The sequence below is a fragment of the Falco biarmicus genome, chromosome 4 (assembly GCF_023638135.1).
Source record: "Falco biarmicus isolate bFalBia1 chromosome 4, bFalBia1.pri, whole genome shotgun sequence".
Taxonomy (NCBI): domain Eukaryota; kingdom Metazoa; phylum Chordata; class Aves; order Falconiformes; family Falconidae; genus Falco; species Falco biarmicus.
Genome location: NC_079291.1, coordinates 36,056,439 through 36,067,677, shown reverse-complemented (window position 1 = coordinate 36,067,677; position 11,239 = coordinate 36,056,439). Strand labels below are relative to the sequence as shown.

General features: G+C 42.1%; 1 protein-coding gene across 1 annotated transcript; it reads right to left on the bottom strand.

The window, feature by feature from the left end:
* Window positions 1-2,975: 2,975 nt before the first annotated feature.
* Window positions 2,976-10,043, bottom strand: BET1 (Bet1 golgi vesicular membrane trafficking protein). Its single transcript, XM_056334128.1, has 4 exons — window positions 9,802-10,043; window positions 6,746-6,861; window positions 3,712-3,768; window positions 2,976-3,140 (listed from the first exon to the last, which is right to left on the bottom strand). Exons 1-4 carry the CDS (start codon window positions 9,818-9,820, stop codon window positions 2,985-2,987), a joined length of 348 nt encoding a protein of 115 aa, XP_056190103.1. The 5' UTR covers window positions 9,821-10,043; the 3' UTR covers window positions 2,976-2,984.
* Window positions 10,044-11,239: the final 1,196 nt, after the last annotated feature.

Here is an 11,239-nt window from a genome sequence, read left to right as displayed (position 1 = left end):
TTGTGTGTAATTACTTAAACTCTTCCTAAAGCAGCCATTTAAGCCAGAAGAGACAACCCATATTATTGCAAAAAAAACCCAAACCTTCAGCAGAATTGTCTTTGTAATCAAATGGATGTGTTGATTATGCATTTTCTAAGGAATCTCCATGACACTGTAAGGTTAAGAGTTTGGTAGTTAAAAGATGGTATTTCCTTCCACCTGGAAATAATCTCTATGATTGCTAGATAGAGTATAAATATTGTGTAAAAGTTACGTATAAAAGATCTAAAAAGCAATAATAATAATAATTGCAGTATTCTTATGTAGCTTTTTTTACAAAATTTACAAGTTACAAAATGTAACTAATTTTTACAAAGTACAATTAATGCTACTAGTATTTTCCTATTGTATCCACTGCAGTGTATTTTATTCTACAAGATCATACCTACAGCATCCTGAAATCTTGCCATTTGTAAATTCTACGCCCTGCCAGAGTAATACTTTTCCACCAGAAAATAACCAGCAAAGCAAGTGCAGATGCTGAGGAAGATTCTAAGGCTGTAACCCGTGATTCCCACCAACTGCCATTCCCCTTCCCCGAGTGAAATACTCTCAAAGCAGTTTCACCTTTACACAGTCACCTTAACCATTCTAAGCAAACCTGCAGGATTCCAGTTCAGATTTTAAACTGAAAACTGACCTTTTACTGGAACTGAAGAAAGGAAAATATGCTACATGCTATAAAATAACATAAAAACATACAGAAATATGTCACAGTTTTAACTATTTAACTTTCAGTTACATTTCAGTTCAGAATGTTTGTGTTAAAGAGCCTAATGGAGTTCTGTTTCAGCACTTCATTAAAAAGGCACTTGTGTGTTTTCTAATAAACATATATATTCCCTGTGCTTAAGCCTTCTCCCCATTTCCTGCCCTATCTAGATAACAACAAAAAAATAACCCCTCTTAAAGGAAGAAACACAGAAAGGATGACATAGGTTTAAAATTATACACACACACAATACACTTCCCCTCACTTCTCCACACCACGCAGAATGGGGGATGAGGGGGAAGGAAGAAGACTTAGTTCCTATTTTGCATGAATTACCTTTTAATCTGGTTGACATTTTAAAATGAAAATCCTGTTGCTCTTACACATGATCTGAAGGACTGGTAAAAGACTCTTACCACTATGTGCTCTGTCAGGACTTAAGGGACACTGTAGCATATTCTTCAGAACTAAGGCAGGAACTGTATTGGCCATATAGCTAGCTGCATCCACCCATTCTTCTAATTTATATTAGGTGGTTAAAAAGTTTTCCATTAATTGGTATGGCAGATTGATTGCTTCAAGAAAAAAAATAATTGTTCAGACACCATGTTTAAGAGCCAGAAATATACTTCTAGAAGATGATCAACTATCAGGGGAGTGTGGTTGTCAAACAGGTATGTCAGTAATTATCATCTCACTTGTTAGGTACCTTGCACGCCACTGTCTCATGAAAATTATACAAGTGCATTAATTTTGGATGGCAATATTTCTTCCTGACTAGCTTTGGGAATGCTATACTTGTTTAACAAGCCTAGCAATTCCCATGTAAGGACGATACATTATCCTGGTGTCAGTACTTAGATGTTTTTTGTAGAAGTACTGTAGACCTTTTAACAGGCAAAGATTAAATAAGGTATAAATATTTGAGCTTTAATTACTTTTACACAATCTGTGTAGGTGGTGATTTACATGCCATACTTCCATTATATATAAAATCTGACATGAAAGAAATGTAGCATATACTTCCATTTCTTATTTTAACAGTGCTCCCCACACAAGTATAGCCCCTTAAATGCTGCACCATTTCAAAAAAATAGACTGGTATTCTACAGTAGAAAAGAATGTATATAAACAACACTAGCTAGAATACTACAGGACACTTCATTTGTCAGTTCATAATTAGTTATTAATGGCAACACGTTATACAGTATTTCTAGAAAAGTTTTTCAAAATTGTAGATACAATTTCAGTATCAAGGAAACTGAATTTTTTAAATGTTAAACCCAGGAATGTGATGGCTTCAACTATCAGAAACTATTTGGAGAGCCAAAGCTAAGTTTTCAAAATAAAAACCAGTATGACAGTACCTTCAACAGGTGCATCATAATATACTGTAATATAAAATTCAAAATATCTGACCTCATATTTCAGTCATAATGCAGTTTAGATTTAGGAATCATCACAGACTGAAAAGTAAACATACTAATGGTAAAAGCTCTAGTGATTCAATGAAATCATTAAGTTTTAGATGCTTTAAATATAAAGGAAACATTTGTACTGTGTCCATATTAATTGATCCCAATGATCAACGGCATTTGCTTAAAACAGTAGATGTATAAGCATGATTTGTTACATTTAAATAAAAAAACCCAACCAACCAGCTTTAAGTAACTTCTCCCCATAACACACAGTTTAAGCTACTTAAAACACACACACTATCAGAATTTTGGGGGTACCACTATTATACTTGTTAGCTTCAGGCCAGCCTTTTAAAAATCCACAGATAAAAACAATTTAGAAAGAGCCAAGTATTCTTCGTGCTTTTGCAACCTAGAAATTACTGTATGCCTGAAACTGGAGCTCTAATTTAGAGCATGGCCCAGAATAAAAAGCAGAATGAAAGCCTTGTAATTCTGCAATTACTTAATATCCAAACAACCAGTTTTCTGGTTTTTTTAAAATCAATTCTAAAAACTATTTTCCCATAAAAAATCAACTTAATCTCCTAGCAGTCTCTGCATATTTACAAATGATCCCCCCAAAACAGGGGACGATGGGAAAAATTCTGATACATTAAGAAAACTATATATAACCGCATTAACAGTTAATGCAATTTACAACAATTTCACCGTGTTTTATCAACAGAATATGCCATTTTAGATCAATGTCTTCAATAATTAAGACTGCTTTATAGCTGAAATGACACAATTTAAACCGGAGGTAACATGCATCACCTCAGTTTAATAATCCAATATACTACAAAAAAAACAAACAATGCAAAGAGCATCATGTAACATAATAGCTTTGTCTGGCTTCCTCTAGAGAGTGTTCTCAGTCTGCCCATAGTTGCACCTAGAAGTCCACCCGCAGAGTCAAAATCATTATCCTACATGTAAGAAAAACAAACAAGGGAACAAAACAACAAAAAACATGTTACTCTGAGGAAAAAAAGATTACCCCTAAAGCTTGCTAACTGTAGCTTTTCCTGTTTTTTTCAAATTTGCCAAAAATTAAAATTATTTCAGAGGCAGCTTCTGAAAATTAACTAGAAAAAACTTTTGCCCATTTATCCAGAGGTATTTTTTCTCCAAAACAAAGCAAAATGTAAGCAAAAAAGGCATTTCTGACTTATTTTTTGTTTCCCTCTCCTATTGTTAAATACAATTAAATATAGAACTGCCTTTTTAATAATACTATACATTTGCTATGTATAGTATACAACAAATAGTTGTATCTGAAATATAAAGACCTTGATTATGCCTTGGAAGTAATGCATCTACATATTTATCTTTCTGAACAGAAATACTACTGCTGAATTAGTCACATTTTAGAGTCAACAATAAGCTGTCAATGCTTTAATACAAATGTTCATACTAAAAGAAGGCATTTAGTAACTTACTTTACTAACTTCTTAATCCTGCCCCACATTTAAAGAAAGATAGTGACTAAATACTTACCATATCTGATAACATTTTATTTTGGTTTTTAACTTCTGTCCCAATTTCAATGGAAAGCTATTAAAAAAATCCGAAAAAGTATTACATATGAGTAAACAGCTACCCATAGATTAACCAGTCTAAAATACATGACATGACTAGCACTTTCCCAGGTAAAATGTGAAAACAGTACCTGGTATTTTCAAACAACAAACCAGCATGCACAGTATTCTGTCAATAAACCTTAGGAAAGTACTTGTCATCTGACTAGATGAGTCTGAAGAGTGTCGGAAGGTTACTAAATGCTCCTCCTCCCCTTTTCCAGAGAACTCCTTATTAGAATTATTGTGTGGACTTTCAAAAATTCAAGATCTAGTCAAGGCTCAGCAGCAATTATCCATTTCCTGGAACACGCATTAAAAATACTCGCACTCGGCACAGAGGACCATAAGCACTCTTTCTGCCTCAGCGTTGCTGGAGTTGACACTTGTAACCTGCTAATGCACCTCTTTTGACAAGCTGCTGCTGTGCTATAAATGCTATTTTCTTTTCTGAACTTGTCTATTCCTTCTCTGCTTTGTGTCATGAAACAGCAAGTGCACAGCAGGACAAGGTGGCAAGCCGTGTATGTAAGCGAGTCAGTTCTAGAGGTAGTAACTAGGGTCAGCAACAGCCCAGTGATCATTCAGCACATCCCCAGCTATGAGACAGATCAAAGGTCAAGCAAGAAAGTCAAGTCGGGTAAGGGTCGGAATAAGGGAGGTATGAGACCAGGCGCAGACAGAGCTGCAACACAGCTGCAACGCAGCAAAGGCAGGGGCTAGTCAGGAGGGCCCTGGCTTGAAAGCAGCTCCCAAGTGAAACCAGGGAGAACCCACACTGTGGCTTCTTTGCAGTTCTTGCTCCGTAACAGTTCTTACCAGCATGCTGGCCTTGAACAACCGGCTCAACTAGAAGGAATGGAAATGTGCTCCTGGCCCCCAGGCTTTGGATTTGCCAAGACCCACATGTTTTTTGTGACACAACCTAAATCTCATGATTTCTTACTGCTGCATTTCACTGCAATCTATAATCAAGAGTGAAACTGATTTTACATCGGGCTTCTAGGAAGATTATCTGAAGACTATTCCATATTCCAAGATTATTATGTTGCACTAAAAGATGAAACTGTAGAAAGAGCACATGTGCCGCTCCATGGGGCACTACCAACGGCACCGTTGACATACACTGATTTTGCAATGTAACGTTAACTTATTCTTAACTTACTCTAAATTACTATTCTAAACCTAAGGTTTTAGTTTCTGTTGGAGACTGAACAAATAATTTTTAAGTAGCAGTATTAGCAATAGGACTTTGAATGAATTTAGGCCTAATAATTCATTGGCTTGTACAACATACATAGAAACAGCACCTATAGCTAAGAATGTATTTTATAAAATCTTAAGTTGTTAAGAAAAATAAACCCACGTAACTTTAATCACAGTGCTGTCTTTCAGTTATACTTGCTTGAAATAAGTCCTTAATCTCTGGAAGGAATCAGAATCATTAAAGTAACAAACTTCTCTTTCAGAGGATATTAGCACACTATTTAGAAGAGCTGTTTTCACATTACAGAATTATCAGCAGATACAGCAGAAACTGGTGAGCCACAAGGGTAACCGCAAGAAGTAGTGATCCATTTTCTTAAATGAAACAGAAACTGCTTATTGACCTAAACTCAAAAGTTTCTACTTTCTGTGGGGACAGTGACTCATTCTGTAGGACAGTAAGCCGTAAGTAACACCACAGCTGTCCTCAAGATCAGCAGAAAAGGACACCTCTAGCTTAAAAATCTAATTAAAGGAAGATTCAGTTATGCAAATGAATGATTGTACATTTTGACTGACAATAATTCTTCCTTGTATTTGTATTGGATTTGTATGGCAAAGTTTTGGTAGTGGGGGTGAGCTACGGGGGTGGCTTCTGCTGAGAAGCTGCCAGAAGCTTCCCCTATGTCCAGCAGAGCCCATGACAGCCAGCTCCGAGACTGACTCGCCGCTGGCCAAGGCTGAGCCCATCAGCGATGGTGGTAGTGCCTCTGTGATAACATATTTTAGATAATGTATTTAAGAAGGGGAAAGAACTGCTGTACAACAGCAGCCAGAGGAGAGGAGGTGCTCCAAGCGCTGGAGCAGAGATTCCCCTGCAGCCCCTGGCGAATCCCATGTTGAGGCAGGCTGTGCCCCTGCAGCCCAGGGAAGTCCATGGTGCAGCAGATCTCCTGCAGCCCAGGAAGGACCCCATGCCGGAGCAGATGAGTACCTGCAGGAGGCTGTGACCTGTGGGAAGCCCATGCTGGAGCAGGCCCCTGGCAGGACCTGTGGCCCCATGGAGAAAGGAGCCCACACTGGAGCAGGTTTGCTGGCAGGACCCATGCTGGAGCAGCCTGTTCCTGAAGGACTGCACCCCATGGGAGGGACCCATGCTGGAACAGTTCTTGAAGAACTGCAACTCGTGCAAAGGACTCACATTGGAGAAGTTCATGGAGGACTGTCTCCTGTGGGAGGAACCCCATGCTAGAGCCGGGGAAGAGTGTAAGAAGTCCTCCCCTAGGGAGGAAGGAACAGCAAAGACAACACAACCCCTATTCCCCATTCCCCTGTACCACTTGAAGGGAAGAGGCAGAGAAAATCTGGAATCAAGTTGAGCCCAGGAAAAGGGGAGGGGTAGGGGAAAGGTGTCTTAAGATTTGGTTTTATATCTCACTACTCTACTCTGATTTAATTAGCAGCAAATTAAATTAATTTCCATCATGTCTGGTTTGCCCATGATAGTGATCAGTGAGTAATCTCTCTCTTCTTAAGTCCTTATTATCCATGAACCTTTAGTCATATTTTTTCTCCCCCTGTCCAGATAAAGAGGGGAGTGATAGAGCAGCTTTGGTGGGCATCTGGCATCCAGCCAGGGTCAACCTACCACAGTATTAAATGTATGTTTTAAACTAAGTCTACTGCTTCACTGACCCATATATTTTAATTCAATAAATGTGACGATACCACTGTAATTAAATACTTACTGATTTGATGGCACTGACTTTTGTACGCAGACTTTCTGTTAACCTTTCATTTTCTTCTTCATAAACACTGTACCCACTGTTGGTATAGCCATAGTTACCAGCAGGTGCTCCATCACCTGTAAGCACAGTAGTCAGTAGTTACAGAAAACACCACTGGAGCAAGTGCTCTCTTCACATGTGGAAAAGCACTCTTTAAATTTAAAAATGCATTTCCTTAACATCACCATTGGCAATCGGGAAGAGGCACCGCATGTTCCTCAGACAGAGATTCAACCTTTTTCCAAACACGTAAGTTATCTTTCAATATGCAAATCAAAGGAAAAAAATGAGGAATGGCTCTAATTTAATACTATCACGTTTTTTCCCAGACAGTGTTTTCAGACAGCTTCTATGGAAAACAACCTAGTCATTACATGGAGATGTGAAGGAAGCACTGAGGCCACGACATAGAACAGTAAACCTAACTGAAATGAAGAAAGTTGAGATCATTCTCCAACAAAAACAAATACTGCTTTATTTAAATGAGGTCACATACATTTAAAGGAGAGAGCATGCTCCGATGCTTACATGTTTCTCCACAAACAAGTCCTCAGACCAGAAGCCAGGCCCCTGAGCAGAACACTGCCATTTCTGTCACCATTCTGCAGTTCTATTCCCACTCCTGCCTTTTGTTTTTTTGGGTGATGGAGCTTCAGGACTGTTACCCAGACAACTGACTCAGGAGTACACGGAGCAGAAGGGAATGAAAGCTCCTCAACTCCACACCGTTGCTTCCTCCAACCTCTACTAAAAATCTACAGGCATCAGTTGGGACAGCTGCATGGGCACAGGAGAATTAAACCTGTGTCCAGTCTAGACAAAAATCAGTCTTAGACCTCAAACCTAAGATCTGAAATCAAAGAAGGCGGACCAAGACTGAGAAAGGCAAATAGAAAGGAACTATTATAAGCTTTACAATAAAGATCCTACTATGTTAATTAAACTAGCAATCTGGTTATAACACTAATCAATATTTACATGACTAGTCAGAATGCCACACTAAAGTTGCCTGAATGCCTTCGGTTAATTCCTTTTCAAGGCACTTCAAGATTTTTGTGTTTGAGTGCCTTTTTTCTTTTTGAGGAAAAAGGGAAAGGAGAGAGACGCCAACCACATTCACAGATAAAGCTCCATCTCAAACAGTTTAACTCTGTGCTTGGCACATATGATATTAAGACTTTAAAAGAGAGAATTACAATGCTACTTTGACTATATATATATAATTTTATATTAACCCATAACACCATTCATTAAATTTAACAATTTCTTAGCTTGTACTTGTAGTAAATTGCTTTAATGTTATTCTGTAAGTTAAGCTGGTGACAAATTCTCAACAAGACTGAGTGAAATGTATGTTTCCATTTCATCACTGTGGGAGTCAAGAATTTTTTCCCCCCACCTAAATTAGAAGCCAAATATAGAAAGCTGATTAAAATGACATAATTTAGAGTCAGGGTTGTTCTCACTGTGTTTTGTTTTACAAATGCATCTAACTACAGTACTTCCTACCAAATTACACACAATTTTGAATATGTTTATAAGTTAATATACCACGCAGCTTCAGGCCAAAATACTACAACTATGACCCTCACACAGACTATGACATAGCAGATATGAACAACTGCCCCAAAGCTTTTAAACACCCACAGTTACTTCTATATATGTAATAGAAAGCACAATGAAGAAGCCTGGCTACAATTGTTCACAGGAAGGACAGAAACTTCAGCATGTCAGTTCTGTGGGCTGTCTTGCAACACTGCTCATTGACATGTAACATGGACATGACCACAACACAATCTGCAGTGTAGAAAAGAGGTACGAGGTAGCTGATGACAACAGCAGAAGTACTGGCGCCCCAGCTTCTATTTCCAGCCTACTAAATAAAAAGTAATTCTGAACTGACAGTTGAAATGTCAAGGCAAAGCAGAAAACTTTGCTGCAGCTGGTAACAGACATTTAAGTCTTCTGCTTGACCATCCAGCAGATTTTTAAACTGTTTAGTTTCAAAATGTTCCTTAAGGTATAGTCTGCCAGAGGACATGCTCTTACACCTGCGCTCCTTCCATAAACATCCATCACTTCACTTTTCCAGAAACAGCATACTGAGCTGGATGGCCTTCAGTCTAACCCCCCTCAGTTCACACCCAAGAGCAAGCAGTTAGTCTGACAAAGAAAACTACTGAAGGCGTAAGCATCATCAAATGCCTCCCTTTTTGTGATAAACATCCCAAGATCTCTCTTGATCTAGAAAGAAGCACATCCAAGACTTCTTTTAACTTGTTAAAATCTTATTACATAACAGCATAGAACACACACACAGAGCTCAGCCATATGGCATGTATCACGCCCTAAATCCCCACTTTCTAGGAAGTACCAGAAGTCTGTCATAGATTCTGAGGCATAAACATTACCTAAGCTTTACAGTGCGGTCACAGCACCTATGTTCTAGAACATGACATGGCAGGTCAAAGTTTCTTTATAGTCATCAACATGACTGCTGATTGAAAAATGAGGCCTGAGCTTCTCAAAACACTCAGCAGGAACTCTGCACAGATTATATCTGTGATAAACTGACAACTGTTGGAGGGGTGGGGGGGTCGTTTCCCCCCAGACATAGCAGGTAAACATACAGAAGTAGTAAAGTTAAAACACAACTCCTAATTTGTAAAGGACTTGAGTGTCAAGAGTGACAAATCTGTCCACCGAGGAAACACGGCTGAAACAACACTGCATTAGAACCATTCATTAACACAATTAAATACAGATCCCAGTGCTGTTCCCTAAATCCAGCCGAGCTCGAAAGAGAGACGGAGGAACGGGTAATGGCTCCGCTGGCGAGCCCGGCCCGCCGGCCCCGCCGCCCCCACCGCCCTGCCCGGCTTTTCACCCCCTCTCCCGCTCCGTGTAACCCCCCGGCACCAGCCCAGGCTGCGCCGCCCCCCGCCAGGCCGGCCGGGGGCCGTGGCCCAGCCCGCCGTGCAGCCGCAGGCCCCGCCGCCGAGGTCCGCCGCGCTTACCCAGCCCCGCGCGCCTCATGGCTGTGCCCGGAGCTGCCGAGGGGGGAGGAGGAGGAGGGGGGGGAGGAGGAGGAGGAGGAGGAGGAGGACGGGAACGGGAGCGGCTCCCGCGCCCACAGCGCCTGAGGGCAGCGGGTCTCGGCGGGGCGGGCGCGGCCCAGGCCCAGCTGCGGCCCAGCCGCGCCGCTCATCCAGGCGCCGAGCGCCACGACAGCGCGGGCACCGCGCGGCCCGCTGGGTAGGGCGGGCAGGGCAGGGCCGGGCCGGGCCGGGCGGCGCCGCCCGCGCGGCCTCATGGGGGCTGTAGTGCCGCGCCGCGGGCGGGCCGGCGGGCACAGCGGGCAGCGCAGCCGGCAGGCCCCGGCCCGGTGCCGGGCTCGAGGGGGCCGGCTCTGTCCATGTCCCTGTCCCAGCCCGCCGGCTCTTCCGGTCCCCTGGGCTGGAGCGCGGGGCCCGCGGGGCCCTCCTGCAGCACCCCAGGGCGCTGAAGCAGTATGGTATTTCTCAGGGGACAGCGTGACAGGCCGCTGGCCCACGCACCCGCCGTGTGCCCAGCAGGCCGTGGGAATGGCGCTGCGGGGCGCCGGGCGGTGAGGGTGCGGGACGGGGGCAGGAGGTGGCAGGGCAGCGCCCTCCCCGCACGGTCACCTCCCGCACGGTCACCCCCCCACGGCTTCAGGACAGGTTCCGTTACGTATAACCTGCCCTGAATTCACTCATTACACTGCCTCTTGCAGCTTGCATTACGCTTGTAAGAACTGATCCAGAAAGGCAGAGGAAATGGCCTTCGGTACGTTACTGTGTGTAAAGGGAAGATTCTCAGCGGTTGAAACTGGCAGCCAAAAAATTAAAATTCAGCGCTGAGTGGAACTACCACAACCTCCCTCCCCCACTGTTTATTTGGAAAAAACGAGCATACTACTGCAGCATACATCAACTCAAACTGGAAACCTGTGGATTTAATTATTACCGAACCTTCAGTTCTCTGAATGATTTACATTTCATTTGCAAAGATTATGTCTCCTTTATTCTTTAACCCCTTGCAATGCTTTATCAGAAACGGGATTTACCTGCTTTTATTAAAGGCACAACTCTGTCTGTGTACCAGTGGGTTGAATTTATTTCCCAGGATGATAGCGGAATGACTGATCAGTACCCCAGCACAAAGCAAACAACATTGTGGAGTCCATTCAGAGTTTGCTGTGTCAGGTGTAGCATCCACTGGACTATAGAAGCTGCCTTAGCTTTTCCAGTTACAACTGGCTGCCATATCATTAATTGCTTTGGCATTTGTGTTCTGGTAGGAACCAAGACACCCAACATGGGCCCAGGACCCACTTGTATAAGCTACATAAATGCAGACCAAAGCTCATAGTTTGATGAGCTTGCAGTATAACAGGACTCTTCATCTAGGCAGGTAAAGTTGTAGAAGGAAGAC

Excerpts from the sequence above, each read along its gene's own strand:
- BET1 (XM_056334128.1), bottom strand. Across the intron at positions 3,769-6,745 it reads AAGTCAGTGCCATCAAATCA|CTTTCCATTGAAATTGGGAC; the intron begins GTAAGTATTTAA and ends TTTTTTTAATAG. Across the intron at positions 3,141-3,711 it reads ATAAAATGTTATCAGATATG|GATAATGATTTTGACTCTGC; the intron begins GTAAGTATTTAG and ends TCTTACATGTAG.